Source organism: Euprymna scolopes, chromosome 11, assembly GCF_053919585.1.
Source record: "Euprymna scolopes isolate OS-2025 chromosome 11, ASM5391958v1, whole genome shotgun sequence".
NCBI classification, from domain to species: domain Eukaryota; kingdom Metazoa; phylum Mollusca; class Cephalopoda; order Sepiida; family Sepiolidae; genus Euprymna; species Euprymna scolopes.
In genome coordinates this window covers 30,759,528-30,786,656 of record NC_136492.1, presented here as the reverse complement: position 1 = coordinate 30,786,656, position 27,129 = coordinate 30,759,528, and the positions used below count along the sequence as shown (strand labels likewise).

The 27,129-nt window shown below is 32.1% G+C and overlaps 2 protein-coding genes across 5 annotated transcripts in view; one reads left to right on the top strand and one right to left on the bottom strand.

Annotated features, from left to right (window-relative positions):
* LOC145287823 (long-chain-fatty-acid--CoA ligase 4-like) overlaps window positions 1–27,129 on the bottom strand; it is a 215,121-nt gene that overhangs the window by 118,260 nt on the left and 69,732 nt on the right. For 2 of the 4 annotated variants that reach the window (XM_080135687.1, XM_080135689.1), the window contains exons 2-3: window positions 24,548–24,577; window positions 2,493–2,649 (exon numbers count right to left, since the gene is read on the bottom strand). In XM_080135687.1, the coding sequence (XP_079991813.1) occupies window positions 2,493–2,627 (135 nt within the window). In that variant the 5' untranslated portion in view covers window positions 2,628–2,649; window positions 24,548–24,577. Of the gene's footprint in view, window positions 1–2,492; window positions 2,650–15,647; window positions 15,806–24,547; window positions 24,580–27,129 lie in introns of those variants that run through there. The other 2 variants (XM_080135688.1, XM_080135690.1) reach the window with 2 other exon arrangements.
* LOC145287825 (RING-box protein 2-like) overlaps window positions 26,016–27,129 on the top strand; it is a 212,195-nt gene continuing 211,081 nt past the window's right edge. The window contains exon 1 of the mRNA XM_080135692.1: window positions 26,016–26,151. Within this exon, the coding sequence (XP_079991818.1) occupies window positions 26,022–26,151 (130 nt within the window). The 5' untranslated portion in view covers window positions 26,016–26,021. The remainder of the gene's footprint in view (window positions 26,152–27,129) is intronic.

The following is a 27,129-nucleotide window of genomic DNA, read 5'->3' as shown; positions in this document are numbered from 1 at the left end:
TGTTTTTCCAAAATATCTGCTTTTAAAAATAATGCAACATATGCGTTGTGGTCTTGCAGGCAGGCACTAATCTAGACAAACACAGTTGTGTAATTGATAAAAAGCGTATTGACAAAACTGTTACAGAAATACATGTCATGATTCTAGAGCCATAATTGTAGTATATAGTTCCTTCTCATCGCAGAAAAATACAACACAAGGTTGCAAGATGTGGAGAGTCAAGCCAATGCCACTAAAGGAGACGTACGCTGGCCTTTTAAAAATTTTCCTGGTCAAGACGCTTCAGGAGTAAGTAATAAACTATCAATTAGTTTTGTTTCAATCATTCCTTTTTCTATTTATTAATAAGAAGAAAGACAAAACTAATCAATAAGAATAAAATAAAACTCTCTCTGCCTTTGTTCTATTTTAATAAAATGAAATATTTTTGTGTCGATATGAAAAATGAAAGAAATTCTTTCAGTTCTTTTTTATCATTATCAGATATTTTTTTTCATTAAAGAGACATCACTTATCAAGGCCCAAAAACCAGTAAAGGAGAAGGCTTAAATGATTAAATTCTAACCAATCATCACCATTATTTAACCAATCATTACGGTGTTGTCTTAGAGTTCACCTGAACTCTAAGACAACACCGTAATGATTGGTTTGTAGACTTAATTTGAATTCTTTTTTTCACACATCAATCCATAATTTAATAACATGCAGAAACATATCTATTTATACACTGAATTAACATTATTTTACATTTTTAGCTAAGATTTTAACACTTTGACTTTTTCATTTTGATCCATTAATTGACAAAACACAGATAAACAATTAGTCTCGGAAAATCTTTTGTTTACACACTGCGCGATTTAAACCTATTCTGTAAAAATAGTAAACGCAAGTAACTGCCTTAAAACATCACTAACCGCAAGAGACCATCAGTACCGACCAGTGGATACCAGTGCCCAACAGTACTCAATAGTTAATTTCAATTTGGTGCAGTCCAATGAAGGCTGATAGTGATCATAGCTGCCAGTGATTGCCAGTTATGAAGGTATCCAGTGCAAACTAGTAATCACCCCCAACCAACATTAATCACCAGTAACCCTCTATGCTGACAACAGCCAGTGGCTTCCACTAGCTGTCACAGCCAGAAAATGCCCGACAATGGAAGTCAGATGATTTCATTTTGGCCATGGCCACCAGTGTCCACTATTTTTTAGAGCTGACAACTGAAGTTTGATTTGTTTTCGGGAATGGGGAAGGGGTATTTCCCGAATAAGTTCCGGCTTTGTGCCATACTTCTACTAGCCAACGTCAATATACAGGTCCTACTAGTTATGAAGATTAAAATAAATGTCAATAAAGTTATAGCTGTATTCAATCATTTTCATTATAAGTTAATTCCATGTAATTCCCATTCATCATAAAATTTGTTGCAATCAGTAATCAAAATCACTGAAACAAAACTTACACTTGTAAGAAAATGTCCAAACTTCCTCTGTATCTTGATAAAAAAAGACAAAACAAATCGATAAGAAAATAAATTTTTTGCCTTTGTTGTTTTAATATCAATAAGGGATTATTTTTGTGCCTATATTAAAAGTGAAAGAAATTCTTTCATTTTGTTTTTATATTATCAAATATTGAGATTAAACCTCTCTGGATTTATTCATAAAATTTACATTTGCAGGCATTATTCTTTCCATTCTTTTATTATCATTTTTTCTATTGTTAGTTATTAGTATTTCCTTTTCTCATAAGAATTAAATTTGTATACGTGATGTTGAAGCAATATTTTGGCTGCAGCATTTCAATCCCGTTGGCAAGAACCAACAAGAGTTCTACCAACAAAAGGAGAGGCAGAACTCACTAGAGTCGTTTCATCATAAAAACGAGCGAATATATTCTCTATGCTACCACCCAACACACCCAGTTTCAACCCCTTACACTCAAACATCTGAATAATCGACCCAACTATACAAAACGAGCAGGGAGGACAATACAATGGTCCAAGAAACTTTTGAATGATTACTATACTTAAACTTTCAATCTCCTCCCGTTACATACTCAAGTAATTTTTCGAACATTTATGATACCCACAGTCGTTCTGGGTGGAGAGCTTTGAGCAGAGCAATATTTTTGACTGCGGGATTTCAATCCTGCTAGTAAGAACTAATACAAGTCCCTACCTACAAAAAAGAGAGACATGAACATTAGTAAATTCTCAACACTACAGCTGTCAAGCATACAGTCGACATGACATATTCAATTCAACTTAACGGCCCGCAAAGAGACACAATGAACGACTACAAACTTATTACAAAAGCGAATTAGAAGTGCATACATTCACTTTTATTATATGGATAAAAAACTGTCAATAGGTTTATAGTTGCATCCAATAATTTTCATTTCAAGTTAATTCTAAGTAATCATGTCTGTAGAATGTGGTGCAATCACCAAATAAACTTAAGATTGAAAAGAAAGAGAGAGACAACACTTACCTTGATCCTTTTTGAACGCTTAACTTTCTCATAAGGCCTGCAGATCATGTAATATGGAACGAAGGCAACCACATCATAAACATAAGCGATGGCTTTTAAGAAGCCAATAACTAAGGAAATGAAAACCTCACTCATCTCATTGCTGAATCACAAACACCTGGAAGAAAAGAAAAAACAGAACATAGTAAATTTATCTCTTCAATATTGCTGGCTAAGTTTGCTTCTCCAGAATACTATATTAATTTATAGTATATACCAAATTTCCATATAAACAATTATTAACAAATCGACTGGTTCAGTGTTTAGATAAGAGTTTGGTTTATTATGTAAGTAAAACATAGAACGATTCAACTGGCGTTGATATTTCCAAAGAACTTCCTCAGAACTACATAAAATTTTGTTATTTCATTTTGGGAGAAAATATAACCATTTGATAATTGAACACCAGTTTCTCCGATTTATCCTTTTCTGAAGAAACACTTAATGCTTAATTAATTTGTTAAGTTTACTAAGTGTAGTAGAAAATAATTCCTTCAGTCGGAATTTGTAAACATGATTACAGAATAATACTTGCTACCAGAGCAGAAACTTGCGACCAACAGAAGATATTGTTTGGGAAAAAAAAAACAGCTTACCCCGCAGACATATTATAATCAAGTTTATCAGATGTTTTTGTGGAGTATTTCATTCTGATCTCCAGATAATGTCAGGTAATCAGGAGAGAATATGCATCATTTCGGAACCTATCTCTTCCTATAGAATTGTATATGATAACATTTATTTTATTTTTTTTTTTTTTAACTTGTGGGGTAATCCATTCCGGTATACAAATAATGTTGGGTCGTCAGGAGAAAATATGCAGTTTTGGGACCTACCTCGCAATGGCTTTTTGCATATAGCCGTCCCTGCTCCTTACTGTGAACAATATACTAAAGACTATTCTAAAAATCAAGTAAAGATTGGATTTACTTGCTCCCCATCACAATATATGATTTTCTGAATTTTAATTGAATTAGTTAAATCAAGTAAACGAGTTCTTATTTAATTAGAATTCATTATTGAGATGAGTTTTATTTGTTAATTTATTTTATTGCGGACTGTTATCCTCATCTTAGTTGTTGTTTCACAACGTTTCGACCAACTATTCCTCTGGCCTTCGTCAGGTGGTAACCGCAACGGGATAGGAACTCCAAATCTCCTGCATTCTCAGAAATTATGGCCATCCATAGTTGTCATCTTTGGGTAGGATTGAAACCGCTATCTTCGGAAAATTTTCACTTGGAACCGTAGAGATTCAACGATTATCCACTGCGCCACATACATACAAGGCCTGTGGCGCAGTGGATAGACGTTGAATCTCTACGGTTCCAGGTGAGAATTGTCTGAAGATAGCGGTTTCAATCCTACCCAAAGCCGACCAGAGGCTTACTTGGCCAAAAACGTGGTGAGACAACTATGGATGGCAGTAATTGCTGAGAATGCAGGAGATTTGGAGTTCCTATCCCATCGCGGTTACCACCTGACGAAGGCCAAAGGAATAGTTGTGAAACAACTAAGATGAGGATAATAGTCCACAATAAAATAAATTAAACAAGTTCTTGATGAACCATCCCACTAAGTAATTAAAAAGATTTCCACTACTTATGATTACTACGCTATAATCACATCGACTAATGTCTACCCATTCACCCTTACCTTCGAGTTTGATAAGTGGTGACTCTTTCGTAAAAAAAAAAAAAAAAAAAAATATATAAATAAAAAAATTTAAAAAATCATGATATGGTTTGGTTATTACATAGAATTGTTTACAATTATAAAATACTTTTTTAAAAGTGGATTTAAAAAGTTATGTTTGGTTGTCAATTGTTACAGATAAATGTTTTGTGTGATAATTTTATTTTTTTTTTTTTTCTTTGTTAAGCCATGGTCATAAACTGGTAAGAATAGATAGAGGCTATTAAGCTTATTAGGGAATGCATAAAACCCAAGAACATCACAATAGTTAGACAATACAGAACTCAGAAAATGTGACGGTGATACATGTTCATTCACACAATTCTGAGGCAGTATGTTCAGGACTGCAGAACACAATGCGAAAGGAGATCGCCGGTACATCTCTGAGCAAATACAAGTGTGATTATGCAGAGGGTTTTTTTTTTTTTTTTTTTTTACACAGGAATCACCACTTATCAAGGCCCTCAGGCCACTCGATGCTTCAACTTATTTGTAACTTCAAATATTTATTCATGATTTTTGGTTTGGTTGTCTTGTAGAAGAAAACTGTTGTTTAGCAGAACATGATTGAGTTTTGCAAACAAAAAGGAAAAAATAACATCAATGTTTGCTGCATTTTGGGTTAAGAAGCCTAAATCTTCAGACAGTCTGATATTCTGTAGTTTGGTCATAGTTAAATTAATTACTACTACTGCTACCACCACTATTAATAGTAGTAATAATCTTGTTTCTGTTATAAGTGCAAGCCATTCGTGGTTTCAACGACAGACCCCATAAAGGTGGGGCCTAGAATCAGTTCAGCATCCTATTCCACTATGATGAGCCAGGTTTTGAGTTGATCACTGCAACGTTTCTTCCAGCCTGGTGGTGGAGCTGGATTGATCACTTCTTGGATGAATTCAGTTGGGTATTATTTAAGGGTGTGGCCAAACCAGCGAAAGCGCGTGGTAAGAAGAGATTTTTGCAGAGAGTGGATCCTGCAGAGTGTACGAATTGTACCGATTGGGACAAACTATTGCTAGCAGGTATGGAAGATGCGGTGAAGGTAGTGATGGTCTTCAGTTTGTGTAGGTCATTTGGCTGCACAAGTCTTGCAGCCATAAAAGAGAATGGTGAAGATGAGGACCTCATAGAATCTGACTTTAGTGTTTGTAGCATATAGCCTATTAGGAAAGTAACTTGTATTGTTGAGTCATGTGAGAGGAGATAAAAAAGAGAGTAAAATGTTTGCTATTTTCTTTATGGGAGATGCATTTGTGAGAGATTTACAAGACAAAATATAAATATCGAAAGGATGGAAAAGTAATGGATAATTTCTCCAAACAGCCATAAAGACCTAGGCTAATTGTTTAGCAATACAGTTTATCATAGGAAGTGGTTTGTTATTTTCTTATAAAGACTAAAGTTTCACAGAAAAAAAAAAAAAAAAATCAACATTATTTTATTATATAGATAGATAAGCTAAGTAGATAAAAATAATTTACCATTAATAGTTTAAAACAAGTCATTCTGAGAGGATAAGTAAGGTGGGCTTATTTAGTATCAAATAGATTTGGGCTAACTGCCAGTTGCTGGGTAAATAATTCCCATCAAAGTGTAATCTTCAAACGAAAATAAAAATGGGTTAAATTTAAATCAATTCACAATCATTATTGTCTGGTTAAACTCTTTGATGGAATCTTTTAAAGTATCTTTCCAAATTTTTGTTTCAGAGATGGATTTTCATACAGGTTTCAGATCATCTCTTATGAGCTTTTTCTCACATTCTACATGGTTGTCTTTAATTCAATAATAGTCAACAGATTGTTTTCATAGACGTCTTTAAAACAACCTCACAGATAAAATCAGAGTGGGAGCGGTTATGGTCTTGTAAGTATGAAGTCCATTCCGGATCACACCTCCTACTGACAAGATGGTTACCAATATCCATATCATTGAACACAATGATAAAAATATTCATGAACGAAATTTGGTGGACAGGTCAGATCGATAATGAAGTTTATTTGTATCGGATATGGTTAAATTGCAGAAAGAATTGTAAATTTTATTCATAATTCGATAGGTGGTATTTATTTTTTTATTTGGGGGAGGGGGGGGGGATCTTGTATTTTTTTAATAGAAAATCTATTATGTAATTTCGGTTACAGATAGGCACCAAATATTCAATTTATGAAGGTAAAACTATATCATGACTGCTTCCTTTGTTGGACACATTTTAGTGGCTCATTTATTCTTGTTATTTTGCCGTTTTCTCCTTAAAGCCAAACGAAAATACCAAAAGAAAGCCATAAAGTTTTCATATTCTGAACAAAAATAAACAGAGAAAATTTCGGTTCAAATATTTTGTCAGATTTGAGTCCTGATATCAAGCCCAAATATTTATGCTGTTGCATATTTCTAAAGGCAGACATTTTTTTTTTTTTTCATAAACGTTGGGCCAATTATTTCCTTGGCAGACGAACTTTGGGCAATTTACCTACAGAATGTATTTTATCATTCTTAAGATTGATGAATTCAGTTTTTTTTTTGTTTTTTTTTAGGAGAAGGATGTTGTGTGTTTTATTTATTTTCTCAACATATACATGAGGTGTGAGTGCTAATGCAAGTGTATGTGTAAAAGTTTCTCAGTGCACTAATCAGGATGAGTATGTCTTAGTGAAAGTGGGTGGGTATCCTAGTGAGAGTACTAGGTTATTATATAACTGGATAGGTGGATGAATATGTACTAGTGTAAATGAATGAATGTATGTTAATAGGGGACAACATTTGTCTTACTATGTTTACATTTTAAAATTTAGAATGGGGATCAGTTTTGCATATAAAATTAACATAAAATAATCTCCTATTTCCAGGCCCTTCCAGGAGGAAAACTGTCAGCAGGAAGAGAGTTCCACAAGCTTTCAGTTCCCGAAAAGAAATTACAGGAATAAAAAGCTGAACTACAATGTGGTATCAAAACAGCGAATTGATGGAGACTATTAGACCAACGAGTCAAACGAGCTAAAACAAAAGAAAGCAGGAAATAGACAATTCTGAAGAACACATGCCATAATAGTATTTACAAAAAAGACTGAGATTAGCAACATCACGTCTGTGAGAAGTTACAGACAATAAGGGTGGAGTCCATCAAATTACATATGTTCCTGTACCTTATCAAGAACCCTGAAATGGAACAGAGATTCACCAGTTCAAATATGACAACAGTAATCCATACGGTTTGATAGTAGATTTATAGAGATAGAGAATAGCCTCAGGTGTGAGAAATGTTTAGAGTGATAGAGAGAAACGTTTAGAAACAGAAAGAGCAATGGATCTAATATATGAATACCAAGGAAGATTTGATGAGAAAGAAAAACTAACAAGTTTTAAAGTAGATTTCTCATGGAGAGCAGAGTCATTCATGAGAATTTGAGGAAGAAAAGAGACACAGCTATGATTGAAAGAGAGGAGCTGAGCCTCAACAGGATCAAATGAAACAAGCAGTTTCTTACCCCAATCCATAACTGAATCTAGCTCAGCTTCTAAGTTAATATAACTATAATTGTAGGATTAATTATAAAAAAAAAAGTTTTAAATGATTTATTTAGTTATCAGTTGGGGTACAAAATATCTTTAAAAAAAAAAAATTATTCAATTATTGTGCATATTGAAGGATTCTTTTTGATGTAGCAAAAAAAAGAAAAAAAAAAGGGAATTAGTCATTTTATTTTGTAACTCCCACCAGGATTAAGGGCTTCATCTCTAATTTTAAGACAAAATTCATCATCTGTTCTTCAGAAAAGTTGCATTTCTATGAATTTACTTGCTTAAAACTCTTAAAAAGATATCAGATTATTTACAGATTTATATCAAAGTATATCCATTTCTAAACAAAATGGTGATATTTTGAGGATTTAAAGTGCTTTAGTTTTTAAACCATGACTATTTTAGTAGAACCTCCTTGAAATCTGGTGATTGAAACCGATTTTATACTTAGTGGGTATGATTTGAGAAGGATATGAAGAATGTATAATTAACACATCCTTCATATCCTTCTAAAATCATTTATCTCCATATAATGCATGTCCTCAAACCTCACTGGCCAAGTTTCACTTCCATACATGATCACACTGCATACTTGGTCAACAGTGGTAATGCTCTGCTGATTAATAAATGGCAGAAGTTCCCTGAATTTCTTCCATCTACTCCTAATTCTTGCAGTCGTGCTAGTCTCTAAGATAACTTTTCAGACAAAAATGTGATTTTATAGGAATCAAAACAGTCATGATAAATGGACTCGGGTCAACAATGTTCACATAATCCGTCCTGGTGATGATTTGTTGCAAGGTTAGCTTTCTTCCGGTTTGTTTTCACAGGTCTTCAGATGGTTTACATGAGATAATATGCAGAGATACAAAAGTCTTATTGAAATTGTATTGAAACAAAGATATTCTTTTCAACTTCCTATCACAACAGACAAGTTTATGCTTTTGTTGGTTTATATATTTGTTTTTCTAATGCTTATCTCTTCCCCATCATCCCCTTACCCCAATACAGGTGCAGACACTTCTCTATTGTTTTCAATTAATGCAGCCAGCTCTCTCTCTCTCCCCCCACACACAAGGTATGGAGATTAACTGTAAATCCTCGACTCATGATCAATGCTTCCTGGCTGGCGGTTCAAAATACAACGATTACTTATGAAACATTGTCTAGATATGTTCTCATGTTACTATAAAAAGCCATGTTTGTGGGTCAGTCAAAATTCAGTTTAATGCAGCATTTTTAATGGTCTGTGACGCTCAAGTTTCAGACTGCATGTTAAATTATCATCTGACACTCAAGTTTCAAACTGCATTTTCAATTTAAATTGACATCCATGTAAGATTGTGATTATATGAAAATCACACACAAAAACATGTTCAACCGGTTTCTCTGCATTCCCCGATAAAACAGCACTTATCATAAATCTTAATAAAATGTCAAAACAAGAAATAAAAATCCTTAAAATCCAAACAAAGACGTTATATGGAGAGATACCGAGGAACAAGAAAGGAGGTCATTTTGAATTTATGTGACTGCAAAGGGCTCTACGAACAAATTTATCTTTAGTTGACCTTTGACAACTAAATATTTTCGTTTACTAGCAAAATAGAAAAGTTACTAGTCAAACCCACATGATTTTTAGAATATGACATTTTCATTCTGTGACATCATAAAGATTTTTCTGTTAAATAAGTAATTTTAAATATACAACAAATTTTCTGCTGATACTTGAAGGTATAAATATTCTGATTTCTTCAGATGTTTTTTTTTTAAATAGCATTCGTTAAAAAAAAAAGTAAATTCTTCTATTAAACTTTTGTTTAAATAATTTAACTTTGTTAGTTTTATTTAAAAAAAAAAAAAAAAAAAAAATTGAAAAGATATTTTTCACTCAATAGTGAGCTTCGGAAGTGAAAGAAATACAATCGCCAAAATATAAGTGTTCCATTATTTCTAGTTGCCACTTTGAAAATCTCTCGTAAATGTGACTGTTTCACTTGCAATGTAGAGCTATGCTGCATATACCTGTAAATGCAAGTAAAAGGTTATGTATACAAGTTACAACAGCCGCTGTTTCTGACTTCAACCAAGTTCAGAAACAAGTACTTATATATATATTACACACACACACTAGACATTAATGATCCATTGGGACACAAATATTACCCCTCTTCTATTTTTTATTTTATCAAAAAAAAAATGCATAAACTGTAACATTTTTTTACAACATTCTACTTGTATAAGTAAAAGTAACAAGTCTTTTTACTTCTATATTATCCATATTATTATTAATAGTCGTACAGAAATTTTATTACTCTGACATAAGAAACCTATTTTACCATCTAATTTACATACGTGTTTGTGGTGTATTTAAATTAGATGACAATATTAAGAAAATAGCATAATAATATAAGATTTTCTAATAAGATATGTTTATGCCTTTTTTTACTGTAGAATTACCACTTATCAAGGCATGGAGACCACTCAAGGGTAAAGGTTAATGAGTGTCAGGTGAGATAACACCACAATGATTGGTGGTGGTGGAAATTGGATAGAAGTTAATTCATTTAAGAGGATGGCTCATCAACAATTTGTTTACATTGGAGTTGAAAACGACCATGTTATAGTCAGTTGAAATGCAGCTCTACTGTATTGTGTCCCACTTCAGTTCTGAGAAAAAGCTCTGCTCATAGAATTTCCACTTAGTTTTAAGCACAGATAGAGATTAAGAAAAATTGCTGATAGTGGTCGTAGGAAGGTGGGTGTTTGCCATGAATGCTTTACAGGGTCTGCTTAATAAGATGCATAAAGTTTTTTTTTTGGGGGGGAGGGGTTAAAGGACTCACCTCCTTATAAAGGCCTGAAGTTCAAAGATAAGGGTGGAGAGTCAGGAGATCGGCAACAACACCATAATGATGGGTAGTAGTAGAAATTGGGTAAAATTTGATTATTTAAGAGGATGGCTCAAGAACTTGTTTACATTGGACTTGAAGACAACTATATTATAGCATAGATGCAGCATAGATTTCCACTTGTAGGCAGTTCTACAAAAGAAACTTTATTCATGGAATTTGAGTTTAGACACAGCAGAGGAAATTGATTTTGGTTGTAGCTAGAAAAGTGTTTGTTGTGAATGTTTTGTAGAGGGGTGGAGCATAAATGAAGTTCAGTCAAGAACTTGCCATGAAAATGATACAGCAGAGAGACTTGCAATATCTCTTCTGTGAAAAAGAAGGTGTAAGGAGTAGAAAAGGGTAAAGTTAGGGTTACTATCAGTCAATACCTGAAAGACTTCTCAATGGAATAAACGGGAAAATAACTTTACAATTGCATATACAATGACTGTATACTTTTACTTCTGTCAACAAAGACAAAAGAATTCATACATACTTCTATAGAGCAACATTCTTTTTAAGACTATATCTTTCATATACTGAAATTAGTTTGAAACTTAGAGAAAGGGAATATTTTAAAATAAAGACAAAGACTTTAAACAACAAGGGTTAAAAAAACACAATGGACCATAAACAGAAGAAGGACTATAAAATATAAAGAAAGGCTATAAAATGCAGAAAAGAGGAGGGTTATATAATTAAAAGAGAGCATAATTGAATACATAAGAAAAACAATGACTATAAAAAAATGAAAAACCAACAAAAACCATGCCATGTCTAACTTCTCAACTAATAATGAATGTTCATTTGGATTCTTTGTACTACTATTCTCATGTTAAGAGTCATTTTCACAACGTTTCAGTCGATGTAACCTTCGATCTTCTTCAGGTGTAAACTCTGGAATGTTTGTGCTCGAAATTTCTAATAGAACTCTTAGTTTACTTCACAGGGGTAGCATGCTCTCGTTCTATCAGCCATGACTGGAGAGAAAGAGGTCCTAAGTAATTCGCAATAGTATTTTTAATTGTAACTAAAATTCAATTGTAAAATGATATTCTCCTAAAGATTCAATCCTCAGTGTAGGTGACTGAAAAATACAATTGTGAATTACTCTATCCAATCATAGTTGACGGAATAAGACCCTTGAAAGTAAATAAAGGGTTCTGTTTGAAATTCTGTGTAGATTACAAAGTTTGACAGAAAGATTCCCAAGTTTGAAAAGATACACTTGAAAAATGTCAGATTACATCGACAGAAACATGAAAATGACACTTAAGATGATAACATTAGTCAGAGGAATCCAAATACGTCATCTCAAAAATTAAGAAAAATAATGAAATAGCTTTTAGATTACAACCACATTAAGTTTCTTGGTTTCTATTTAATTATCAATGAAATAAACCTATATCCTAGAAAGAAAAGCAGATAATTATGAGAGGACAGTCGCATGAAATGGTGGCATTTAGTCTATAATTACATTTAATGTGAACGCTCAACTTTTTTCAGAATGTTTGCTATTTTCATAATTAGATAATGTTTGCCACAATTCATTAGACATTTATCAAAAGTAATGACAAAGTTTAAACATAGCATATCAATTTTATTTAAGTCATAAAAGGAAAGAGTTAAGTTATGAAATGTTCAAAAGTTTAAACAGATGAAGTGTTATTTGGATTATTTGGACTAATGTTCTCATGTTGAGGTTAATTTTACCAAGTACTTTATCCACTATGCCATGGGTCCTTGCAGATCCATGGCATAATAGATAAAGTACTTTAGTAAAATTCAGTCATAAAGTTACACTATTTTGAAGGTTGTGAATTACTTAAGACTTTTACCCAATCATAAGGAACAACTGACAGAACGAGAGCAGGCTATCGCCATAAATTAAACAAAAGGTTCCAAAATTTAGTGCAGATTTCCGAATTCAACAGAACGATTCCCGAGTTCAACAGAACGATTCTCCGAGTTCAACAAAAAGATTCTCCGAGTTCAACAAAAAGATCCTCCGAGTTCAACAAAAAGATCCTCCGAGTTCAACAAAAAGATCCTCCGAGTTCAACAAAAAGATCCTCCGAGTTCAACAAAAAGATCCTCCGAGTTCAACAAAAAGATCCTCCGAGTTCAACAAAAAGATCCTCCGAGTTCAACAAAAAGATCCTCCGAGTTCAACAAAAAGATCCTCCGAGTTTGAAAAGATACATCTGAAGAAGGTTGGAGGTTATATCGACCAAAATGTGAAAATGACACACAAGATAAAAACAGTAGTCTGAATAATTCACAGAATATGAATGCTCAATCCTAATCTTAAAAATGAAGAAAGTGTTGCTATGTTCGTATGCGGAGTGAAGTACTGAAACTGACAAGCTCTTGCTATATTTAGAAGTAAGTCTATGGCATGTTTTGCCAAGATGCTAGCAGAAAAAGACTACAGCAGAGTTTGTTTTGTGTGGCAAGTAACAGTGTTATTGTTGAGCTTTTAGTGAAGACAGCACATGGCTGCTCGCTTATATAGATAAGAACAGGTGTCCATCTCTATGAGGCAACTGCTCTCAATTGATCAATTGGATTGTTTGATATGGACAATCAATTGAGATTGAATATTTTCATCCAATCAGCATCAAACATTTTAACCAACATTGAATGTTTCAATAGTTTCTCTGCAATTGGTTTTAATTAATAAGAGTGGATTGTTCTCATACCAATATCCATGACTTGGTAAAAGTATTCATTTTATCTATATTATTTAGGCGCTTCATTTTGAGTGTTATTTTCACGTTTCAATCAATGTAACCTGCAACCTTCTCCAGATGTAATTTCTTGAACTCTGGAATCTGCATAGAATTTTCAACCGAAACCTTTTAATCCATAGGTTTTCGTTCCATCAGCCGTGACTGGGTAGAAGTCCTAAGCAATTAACAATTTTATTTTAAGTGCCGCCTGCACTGGGGATTGAACTTTTAACCTCCATAAGAATAACTTTACTACGAAATTTTAGCTAATACTTTATCCATTAATTTTATGTTATTCTTAGTTTTTTTTTATATTGTCGCCTACAGTATAGATTGAAACTGCAACCTCTAGAAAACAGAACTGAGTGTTAATGAAAGGTTAACTCTATAAATCATAATACCATAATCACAAAATTAGTCAATTTATATATTAATATGATAACGTGTGTGTCATGCATACATATTTTTTCTTCAGAGTAACTTGTTTAATTGTTATGACCTTCCATTTCTTGTAATAAATAATTTAACGAAGAATTCTAAGTTTTGGTTTTAATTATAGCTGAAGGAACTCAAACATACACACATATCTATTTTTCTTCTTTTTTTTCTTCATAAGATTTGGTTTCGATTCAAGCTGATCCACCCAAGTTATATGTATACATTTTTTTTTTTTTTTAAATTACAACTATAAGAATCAATAGAAAATTGACTATAATAATATATACAAAATCTGTATAAATTAAAATATCATATTTAAGCGTATTTTATGCTCGGGTTACGCTGGGCATCCCTGTTAGCTTAGATAAATACTTTAACAAAAGAGCTACAATACAATTTACACTGAACATCCACAGATTATGCTGACCATCCACAGAATACACTGAACATCAATACATTACATATGAAAGAGTCCGCTGTGGAATTTCCACAGGTCCCATTAGTATTACTTTAAGTTTATACCCATTCTTTGAGCAGCATTAATATAGTACCTGATTATGTGACTTTCCATCTTTATATAGCTTCTACTGCTTTAGGAATTGCTTTTAAGTAAAAATAATTCGCTTTGAAGTAATTCCAAATACTCTTCATATCTACTTTTTTGTGCATTATCAAAATAAAAGTCACTTAGTTTAAACAAAAAAATTGTGTAATGTTTTTATTTGATGGTAATTTCTTTAACTTTTTAAAATACATATCCAGTTTTTAAAAAAGAATACTTTAGACTTATGCGAGATTCAAACTTTAATATGGCAAATGCAAAAAAAACAAAAAAAACTTGTTAATTTCTCAGTGATTTGACATTGCAATAAAAACTGTCTTAGTAATATGTATTCTGGCTTTTCTGTTAAGTAATCATGTTTCTATGTAAGAATAGACAAACTCCAAAAGTACCATAACTTTTAAATAGTAGATAGATTTATAATCTATTTATATGTGCCCCGAGAATTATTCATCTCTTTTTATAAAGAAGAAACCGTTTCGTTTTAGTCAGGTTACATTTTTCGAACAAATCAAGCATTGAAAAAAAAAAAAAAAAAAAAAAAAAAAAAATCTGTTATATTTTTATCACTAAAATTTATTTCTATTTAAGCAATAAACAATTTTTACCACCAGTTTCTTCTCGTATATTGTTTACTGTATTTTTTTAATTATTTTGTTGGAACGATTGAAGAGAAAACGATAATGTCCTCCCATATTCAGGGTATAAGACATTTTTTGTTTAATATATCCACCTTTCAAGCTTCACAATTGTATTTTGAGTGTCACCTGCACTGAGGTTTGAAATTTCAACCTAAAGAAGAGTGTAACTTTGCAACTAAATTTTACCAAGCAATCTATCCACTATGCCATGGATCCTTACATTTGCAAATTACTTAGGACTCCTACCCAGTCATGGCTGATGGAATGAAAGCATGCAACCCCTATGAATTGAATAAAGGGTTTCGTTTTACTTTCCATGCAAATTAATAAATAAAGCAGAAAGTCAGAAGTTACATTAACCGAAACACAAGACGTATCCACCTTTCAAAAATATAAAAAATAATACTCAAGATGAGAACAGTAGCCCGACGACCCCAAATATGAATAATCAATCCTCATCTCAAATATTCAAAAACAAAATATTAGTCAACCAAAAATGTTTTCGTCTTCTGTATTTGGTCGTCGTTCACTAACACTTTTTTGTCTGTACATGCATACATTTTTTTTTTCACACATAAAAAATAAAATTCATCCATATTTATACAGAGTAATAAAAGGAAAAAACTCACCCAATACAAAAGGAAGGTTCGATATTAGACGAGGAACTTGATCAGAGAAAATTGATCCACACTTTGTCATCAGAAGCACAGAGTGAAAGTGATCTTTGGTAGAGAGGTAAACAAGACCGATATGGGCTTGATAGATTCAACTGTACAAACAACATCTAAGTATGTGTATATATGTATTTATAAAAAAAAAAAAAAAGCAAACTAATAAACATTAAATACTTTCTCTCTACACTCCAGAAAATAGGACACAAACAAAGATGTTAACTTATCTATAATAAAAAAAAATGAAATGTTAAGTAAAGAATACACACACACACACACACACATATATATATATATATTAAACATTAAGAGCTAATGTGGATTGACTAATGTTTCAACATTAACAAGTACGTGATGGATTCTACTCACGTATTGAGCACTTAAAAATATATTGTTTCTTTAGTTCATGTTAATATATTTGAACTAAATTATATATATATATATATATATATATATACTCTGAAAATTAGAAAAGAAGTTGCAATTATGCTTTATTTTATCTTTTATTATGCCATTTTTAGTTTTCAAGTAAAGTCATTAAAATTTAAATATTTGTATTCTACACTAGTTGATGTTTGGTTTTCAGGTGCTTTCACTTCTTCCGAAGGGTGATGGTGAAAAACTTTCCATCGGATTCCTTTAATGAGTGAATATATAGCTTGTATCATGTCTATAGTCTAAGATCGACGATTTAAAATGGCGATGTTTTTAAGTGAGAATGCGATTTCCTCCTAAACATTTTTCAAGGATTAAGTATATTAATCAGCTCAACTCGAGGAGCAGAATATATTTATTTCTGTGGAAATGATTTTTTTTTTTTTCAATTATATTTCACTTTATATACTAATCCTTAATTTATGAAACTTAATGCAATTACAGAGCATATAAGAAACTGGCAAAAGTCAAATACTGCACAATCATGTTGACACACCGGTTCCCGTTGGATCACTGAAGTTAAACAATGTTGAGCCTGGTCAGTACTAAATGGGTGACCATTTGGGACTTCCAGGTGCTGTATGTGCTCTCTGCTTATCTTGGCATTGTTTCCAGTTGTCCTGGTCTTCTCCTTGCCACTGGACCCAAACAGTGTCGATTCAGAAGAGGTACAGTTAGAGATTGCACAACCCTTGCCTCACAATTACACACGCAACTGCCCCTACAGGGGTATCCATTGTCTTTCGAGACTGAACAGAGACATCGATCGATCGACAAAAGTCTATATTCCAAATCTCATGATGCTGACCATCTTACAATTTATTCCTTTAATTATGTTGAGATTTACAATTCTTGACAGTGACCATTTCGTAGTGCAAAAACACACACACATATATATATATATATATATATATATATACTAGCAGAGTGACCTGACGTTGCCTGGGATTGAATGATGATCAAGAAATGTTTCACACTCTCATATTTTTATTGTCAACGAAATTGATAAAATAGCCCATTTTTCAATCAAATTGCTTGATTGCCTGCTCTAATTGGGGACCCATCGTGAGAAAGCTTTACATGCTTCTCACAGTGATTACGTTCACAATATGTCTACATTGCACTGTCGAGAACCTATTTTATAAAATTATTTTTACATATAAAGTCTTGCATTAGAGTTTAAAATGCAAAAGTCAAGCATCAGTGTGAAATTGTGCTTTAAACAGAAACATTCATTTCGAATGCATCCTTGTCATATCAAAGAACCTACTGTTGATTTTATATGTTGGGTCTTTCGGCTTGTGTGGTAATAAAACTTCTCAGATGCACTTGTGATGCAAGATGTTAACTTTAGTCAAAATTGCCTGTTCTTTCTTTCATCAGATTATTTTGATACTTATTATAACAACAAAACAAACAAAAAAATTTATCTAAGAACACTACCAGGTACATAAAGTACCTTCCTGTGATATTGTATAAAAATCCACCCATCTGTTTTCGAGTCCATAGGGAAAAGACAAAGTTCCTTTAATATAACAGTGGATATAGAGATAGTGTAAAGTCAAATGTTCTGAGACAAAAGGTCTTAGCTGCATTCTACAAAAATTAAACGAAAATTCAAATCTTTTCGTATTACTAGCAAATAATGTAGATAAGCTCGACGGATGGGACTTTAGGTTGCACAGAATTCATATATAACTTGGAATACAAAATTTATGACAATTGTTATTTTGTAATGTTCCATAAAGTCAAACTTTTTTTTGTCACTTTCCTTAGTGAAAAACTAGAATAGACCCAGTCGACTTTAAAAGCAACTGTCTGAACTTAGTGAGTATAATATTGCTTAGGAATAAGTATGGAATAAGAGAGAGGAATTTAAACTTACTAAAAATTTGTAGAAAAAAATATCAAAGAAATAGTTTGTAAACTGCAGAAAAATAAATTGTATTCTGCCCATTTTGCGCCCCTTCCCAGAATCTATTCTGCCCAGTTGCCACCCATTCCTAGAATCCATTCTGTCCAGCCTCCGTCTCTTCCTAGAGTTCATTCTGCCAATACTCCACCTCTTCCTTTAATCTAATCAACTCTACGCTATGAGCATGCACTTGTACATTCACTACCCAGGCCATAATTGTCCAATTCATCGTGTTGGTCCAAATTTGTTGTTTGGTCAAGTCAGTGCTGCAACAAAATTCTTCTTCCAAACAAAAACCACAACTTTAGTTTAAAAACAATTTTTTTTAGATTACAAGCAATAATCGTATTCTTAATTTGTACAGAAGACTTACAAACTGAGATTTGCCTGAAGAAACCAAAACATAGAAGTCCCATTAACACAGTGCTTCAACTAAGAGGCCCAACTGCCTACAAGTCCTCAAAAACAAACTGCCTCCTTGAGCATCCAACTCCAACTAGTTGCTTCACCCACCCACCCCCGAGTATCAGCTTTGACTACCTCCTCTTCCCATTGAGGATTTGGTTACAGCACTAAGTATTTAAAAAATGGTTACTTCTACATACAGACCAGTCTTAACTTTTATTAACTTCAATGACATTCATAAACAATTCTCCCTGAATGCTCTATTATTATAGCCCTATGCCAAACAAGCGTCAATATTCTATTAAACGATCAAATGAAATGTTAAGAGGAGGAAGGGGTCTAGATTTGCAAAAGGAGATTTTCCTGATCTGCTCTCAAAATATATGCTTATTTCTTATCTATTGAAGAGATAATAGAGCAATGATAGACAAAGTCCACGGGTCAAGTTGAGATAAATGTAGGCGTGTCAAAACTTGCTAATATCAAGCGATTTAAATACTGAATAAATAAAATGATTTAGGGCAAACGAAAAACAATTTAAGATAAGATGCTTGATTTAGGCTTTAGTTCTTGTTAAAAATCATGTTAACTAGCAACTAAACAATGTATGATAGATACGTTTCCAAATTATAATCTAGTAAAATTAGTGAACGTTTAAAGTATCATTTAAAAGTCGATTATAAAAAGATGCACAATAAAGGAGTAACAATATAAATAGTAAGTAAATACAAGTTATAGTTTCTGTTTGCAAACTCCCATAGTAATCAAGGTTGCAGAGTTGGAAGACCTAAGATCTAATTCAGACTCGCAGGATTCAAAAAAAAAAAAAAAAAAAAAATCTAACTTTGGCAATTTCAAAATATCCGATTAACTCCTTTAACTTCTTATTTTGAAGTCTCCTAATATCCAATAACAATTAGTCTGATTTTTTAATCCAACTAGCCGCTAATAGTCATGAATACGACTAACTCTTAACTGCTCAAGACCGACTCTTTAACCCTGTCAGTAGGTAAAACCAGCCCAGTTTAGAAGACAAAAACAGGTAAATATAGTTAAATTCCATTCAACTTGCAATATCCTGCTTACATTGAGGTTATTTTGATAAAATTTGGATGCAAACAAATTAATCTTTTTTCTTTATAAATGTACAATTCTTAGGTTTCTGATATGTCCTGCACAGGAATAAATTTGTTTGAACAAGCTGAGTGGTTTTGTCTACAGTATTCAATACAATTTAGTAAATTAGTAATTTAATGAATAAGTGTTTGTGGTTGGAGCAGGTATATCTGAGGATTTCAGCATATCTTTTGATGTTTCCCCCAAGTTGTTTAATTTGGGGGAAACATCAAAAGATATGCTGAAATCCAGTCAGTATTTATGGCTTAACCAACCAATCATATTCTTGTGAGGAGGAACCCGGATATAGTCATAGTCAATACGTTAGTTTCATTTATAGTTTTCGTTCACATCATAAAGAAAAAGAATCACTCATCAATATAGTGGGCTTATTATATGGTTTTATCTTTGACAAAAAAAATCCAAGTTAAAATCTTCAGTGAATTAATTTTTGGCCCTATTATCAAATTGTGTTGCATCCGTTTTCAGTTTAAATCTGAGTTTGCTTTTATTGATGTTCTTTTATTGACTAACTTGATCGCTAATGTGTCATGGATCAAATAAAGATTCAATGTGTCATGGATCAAGTAAAGATTCAATGTGTTATGGATCAAGTAAAGATTCAATGTGTTATGGATCAAGTAAAGATTCAATGTGTTATGGATCAAGTAAAGATTCAATGTGTTATGGATCAAGTAAAGATTCAATGTGTCATGGATCAAGTAAAGATTCAATGTGTCATGGATCAAGTAAAGATTCAATGTGTCATGGATCAAGTAAAGATTCAATGTGTCATGGATCAAGTAAAGATTCAATGTGTCATGGATCAAGTAAAGATTCAATGTGTCATGGATCAAGTAAAGATTCAATGTGTCAATTGTTGAAATGAAACTTATGAAAAGTTTAACTTTTTTTTTTCAGTTAATATAATTTTCCCCAATGTTTAGACTGGCTTGATCTAATAGTTATTACTTGCGCTAGATCAATTTTCATTTATCACAAGATGACATTACATTTGAAAGGATTTTTCACTTGTTTAAAAGCCATATTTTTATACACTTTAAATTGCCACCTGATTCAATAACAGACAAGTGAACAAATTTTCTAATTTAGTGACTAATTGAGCTATCAAATTTTGGTACAATTGTTCATTTTGCAAAGATGAGGCCACTTTTGAAAATTTTAGATATAATGAAAATAAAATCTTGGTTTGAGATACATATTGGGAGATAGTTTCATATATTTTTGTACCACACTTGCAGGAAGATCTGCCATTGAATGAGGATCACTACAACACACTTTTTCATGATGTTCATAACACCATATCACTGTTTTTAACTGCCACAATTATTCTGTCATTTCGTTCCTTAATTAAAAGAAGCTAAAATGTTGGAAAACTCTCCGATTTAGTGTCTGATATTAATTATAATGTATTATAAAGCGGGACGCATCTCTTGCATTATAAAGCGGGACGCATCTCTTGCATTATAAACTGGGATGCATCTCTCGCATTATAAACTGGGATGCATCTCTCGCATTATAAACTGGGATGCATCTCTTGCATTATAAAGCGGGACGCATCTCTTGCATTATAAACTGGGATGCATCTCTTGTAATATAAAGCGGGATGCATCTCTTGTAATATAAAGCGGGATGCATCTCTTGTAATATAAAGCGGGATGCATCTCTTGTAATATAAAGCGGGATGCATCTCTTGTAATATAAAGCGGGATGCATCTCTTGTAATATAAAGCGGGATGCATCTCTTGCATTATAAAGCGGGACGCATCTCTTGCATTATAAACTGGGATGCATCTCTTGTAATATAAAGCGGGATGCATCTCTTGTAATATAAAGCGGGATGCATCTCTTGTAATATAAAGCGGGATGCATCTCTTGCAATATAAAGCGGGATGCATCTCTTGCATTATAAAGCGGGACGCATCTCTTGCATTATAAAGCGGGACGCATCTCTTGCATTATAAAGCGGGACGCATCTCTTGCATTATAAAGCGGGACGCATCTCTTGCATTATAAAGCGGGACGCATCTCTTGCATTATAAAGCGGGACGCATCTCTTGCATTATAAAGCGGGACGCATCTCTTGCATTATAAAGCGGGACGCATCTCTTGCATTATAAAGCGGGACGCATCTCTTGCATTATAAAGCGGGACGCATCTCTTGCATTATAAAGCGGGACGCATCTCTTGCATTATAAAGCGGGACGCATCTCTTGCATTATAAAGCGGGACGCATCTCTTGCATTATAAAGCGGGACGCATCTCTTGCATTATAAAGCGGGACGCATCTCTTGCATTATAAAGCGGGACGCATCTCTTGCATTATAAAGCGGGACGCATCTCTTGCATTATAAAGCGGGACGCATCTCTTGCATTATAAAGCGGGACGCATCTCTTGCATTATAAAGCGGGACGCATCTCTTGCATTATAAAGCGGGACGCATCTCTTGCATTATAAAGCGGGACGCATCTCTTGCATTATAAAGCGGGACGCATCTCTTGCATTATAAAGCGGGACGCATCTCTTGCATTATAAAGCGGGACGCATCTCTTGCATTATAAAGCGGGACGCATCTCTTGCATTATAAAGCAGGACGCATCTCTTGCATTAATTAAATTTCATTTAAATTGGATGTATGTATCTGAAGTTTTAAGGGGGTTCTGTCTGCATGGTTCACTTAGAGATGAGAGCACATAGAAGGTAACACACAGACTTGGAGCCATTTCCACTGTCTTTATTGGAGAATTTTATACATGGGATAAATTTCATAAAAATATGATATATTTTAAGTTTCAAGAGTGTTATGCCCTTATACCTCTCTTAGTGGTGCACTTTAAGATTTGACAACACTTCCATTGTTTTACCAGGTAATTTTTATAAAATACATCTTTAGATTTTATGTATATTCTCTAAGCTTTCTTTATATAGTGCAGGAAATAAGTTAATTTTGGAAATAATCAACTTTACATTTGATATAAATTGTATGTTTTAAAAACAAAAATCAATGCAACTTGCGCCATCTGTTTCGTGCAGAAACAAACAACCACAAATAAATACATAATTTACCAAGATTTTTCACTCATGCAGCTCATCAGAAGATCGACCGATCACTTCTGGAGAAAAAAAAAAACCCTGAAGCAAAAGAATCCAAAAACTTTATACATATCCCATAGAAAACCATTCCCTAAAAGTATCATAAGATCCATTCACAGATAATCAGCCATTTTGTATCCACAAGGATACATACTATTCTAGCAAGTTCAGAAGTTATAAATTTATGCTTAACAATCTATACAAAGATATTTTTTTTTTTGAAATTCAGAAACCATTGCAACAAGTTGATTTTGTTTAGTTTATAATAAATATTTTACCCATCCTGAATTTATGTGCATCTGGAAGGTGACAGTGGCTTAGTAGTTAACAACACAAATTGATAACCTGGGTGAGCCAAGTTCAAATCCAGTTTGTTCTACAATAACACTTAGAATGTTGGCAACCTTCATATTATCCCTCCTAACTAGGAAGATAAGAAATGAATGATGCTCAACAACAGCAAATTATTTTTAATTTCACCTGCAAAGTGTTACAAACTTGTTAATTGTATTTGATCAACTCTATTGTGACATTTATCTATTCTTAACTAAATTATTCATAAAGATAATAATTCAAGAGAATCTAAATATTAATTTACTTGTTTGACATCCGGTGTCACAAAAAAAAAAAAAAAAAACGATCATCATCGCAAATATTAATTAATGAGAAACAAATTACCTCGCTCTTTATTAGTTAAAAATCAGTAACACTGTTTCCTCTGCAAAAGTTTTCAAAAGAAAAAACATGGCTGTCTGTTTACAGTTTAAAAATTTGCTATTTTATTTTATAATTTTAAAAAAAGTTATGTTGAGAGGAGACTAAGATTTTTTTATTATTCTTTTACATATTAAAAAAAAATAAAGATGTGCACATGAATTGACATCTGTTCGTTTATAATTTATATTAAAAAATCATTCAGAAAAAAAAATGTGTTGTGTTGAATTTTCATTGAAAAAAAAAAAAAAAAAAAAAAAAGATCTAACTTTTTTTAAATCATTTCTTAGGTTTAAAAGATTAAGAATTTGCTAAAAAATTGTTTTAAATTTGTTGTCATTTGTTTTATTTTATTTTTTATTTATTTTATTTATGTGTTTTAAAAATTTTCAACTACCGTGGAATTTCCACAGGTTCTGCTAGTAATGATTTTTAGTTATGCAAGAAACAGCGAAACAATACTGTATGTATATATATATATATATATATATATATATATATATATATATTAAATTTGAAATCTGCACAAACGACGCAATTCATGACTGCCTATATATATATACACACACACACACACACACACAATTTCTGACAAAAAAATTGTCCAGCACTTATCAAACCTTGTGTAGGCATCAAAGACAAGGATTATGGATTCCAATTCCATGTGAAACAAATTGACAGATTACAGCTTCATATTTTCATGTTTGGATTCTTCAAACTACTGTTCTCATCTTAAGTGTCATTTTCACGTTTTGGTCAATGTAACCTCCAACCTTCTTCAGATGTATTTTGTCAGAACAAGAGAATACTACCTCATGAATTAGATAAAGGGTTCTGTTTAAAATTCTGTGACGATTCCAGAGTTTGACAAGATACATCTTAGGACAGATGTTATTTCCACCAAAACACCAAACAAGATGAAGAATCCAAATACAAAACTGACAGGGGGGTTGAAAAAAAGAGTTCTGCTTGAAAGCCATACAGATTACAGAGTTCGACAAGATGCACCTGAAGAAAATGAAAATTTACATTGACTAAAACATTGAGAATAATATCTAAGATGAGAACAGTAGTCCAAATAATACAACTTATCAATCTTCATCTCAAAAATTCCAAAACATAAAAGAAAATATGCATAAAAAATAAAATTTTACTTACTGATTGGGCAGGTTTGTCAATAATTCCAAACTGTAAATAAAAAAATAAAAATTTTAAAAACTAAAAAGCTCCAATTTTTATTTTTCAAAAATCAGAAGAAAAAAAATATAGAAAAAATATTTGACATATATATATATATAAAAATACAGAATTAAAAGGCTCATAATACTTGTTAATAATTGCTATTATAAAGTTCTATTTGAAAAAGACATAAAATCTTTCGTATGAACAAAACTAGTCAAAACTATATCCATATACCAAGCCATTTTGCAAAATATACATAAAGGCAGATTAACAGACATAAAATTATGATTCTATAAATTTAAAAATATGAGATTGTGCATTGTTTAATATTTTATTGTTCAACTTTGATTAATTTAACCTAGTGATATTCATGTTTCTTTTTATCCACCCCCCCCTCTCTTTTCTCTTCTCTTTTTTATTGTTCTTCTTTCACCTTGAAACTGAAATTGGGTATGATGGAATGGCCCACAAGATGCTAGATCACTTAAAATGTATGGCATTGTTTAGCAGTTACATCAGTACAGACGGTTTTCTATGATTTCAAAATTAATATAGTTTATATACACACACATCTATATATATATATATATATATATATATATATATACTCGGGTTTTTTTATATTCAAAAGTAATGGACTAATGAATTCAACGAGGTTGTTAGATAGTGCTCAATAAAAAGAGCCGATAATACTTGTTTATTGTTATATAAACATGCTCACATCCCGCTGCTACAAATAGCCACTTGTTTCAATCAAACAACAGATATCATCAGGCAGCGACTTGACTATTCAAAAGTTCAATGAATAATCTTCATTGAACTTTTGAATAGTCAAGTCGCTGCCTGATGATATCTGTTGTTTGATTGAAACAAGTGGCTATTTGTAGCAGCGGGATGTGAGCATGTTTATATAACAATAAACAAGTATATATATATATATATATATATATATATACACATATTACTAATATCGTATTGAGGTTAAAGTTCTGATGCTGTGATATTTAACACAAAAGCACACAAACGGATACATCAATGGGCTAATCTTCCCACAGCAAAATTTCATGGTTGTACATCACTGAAAATTATGTAAAGCATTAAAAATTTCAAAAATATACTAAAAAGTTTTGAAACTAGTTATATAAGTTTTTTTTTTTTTTTTTTTTTTTTTTAATTTGTTTCAATAAAATAACAAAGCAAAGAAAAGGCTTATGAAAAGCTGGGTCAAACACTGGCAGAGAGATAAAAAAAAAATAAATAAATAAAATAAAAAAAATAAAATAAAAAAATTTTTTTTAAATTAATGGCCAATAACTATGGTTTACAAAAAAAAAAATATTTTGAATACACCCGAAGTTACTTGAAGTTCTCTCACCCAGTGTGTTCTTTGTGATCATATAGAAAACGTGTTTACAATTCTCGTGTTTCCTTTATTTTATTAATATTTATTATGTTAACCATGAGTCCTGATCTCGCCATGTGTGTATGTGTGTGCTCGTTCGTTCATGCATGCGAGGTAGCTTTGCTTCTTTCCTCTTTCCTCCTTGCACGCATCCCGCCTGGTAACATTCGCCTAGGTGGTGAGTACAACTATTTTTTTGTTTTTATTAACATTTTTTATATAAATTTTTGTGTTATTATTGGTGTATTGTGATTGTCGAATGTAATTTGAGCTTGTTTTTAATAACTTTCTTACCCTTGGAACGTATTAATTGTTTCTTTTAATTCAAGCGGCAATAATTATTTTGAGATATCATGTTTTTTAGAGGTGTTGATGGTCATGGAACTAATTAAAATTGTATTTCAAGGTATTACTGTATATATAAAAACGGGTTGATGCAAGTTGTTTTAGTACTTTCTGAATTTTATATATTACATCGCTATGCATTTTTCTCTTTAAAAACTTTTTCTGGATAGTCTACAGTAAAAATATTCAATGTTGACATAAAAACATTGATTGTTCCATGAATAAAACAGATCTGTAAAATGTACCAAAGTTTTTGGGGTTTTTTAATTTTTTTTTGGGGGGGGGGAATGATTGGCAAAATGAATAAAACCTTTGACTTTGGAATATCGTAAAAGTGTTATGTACTTATAGGTTCTCTGTTGGTATATCTTAAATGTAGAACTTTTGATTTAAAAAGGATTGGTATACATAGAGTAGAAAATATTTGCAAAATCATACATTTTCATAAAACTTATACATACAAATAAATACCCATTGCTCTTTATTATAGAGTGGAGGATTGAGAAAAGCTTATGTCTGTACATATTCTTCATTTCATGTAACTTTGATTATTAGCCATTTGAATTACTTTTTATTAGACTATAAACAGAACATTTATTGAAATCAAAACTGCAATAGATCTGACGCGCTCTTGATAAAGAAGTTTTATTTTGTAGATAAGTTAGCAAACTAGCTTAACTATTCATGAGTTCAATCCTCACTAGTTGTTTTTAAAATATTGAAAGAGATTTAATATATTTATACTCAACCCTTAAGAATAACAATCCATGCTGAACATATTTTTGTTTTGTGTTTATTTGTAAATTGTTGT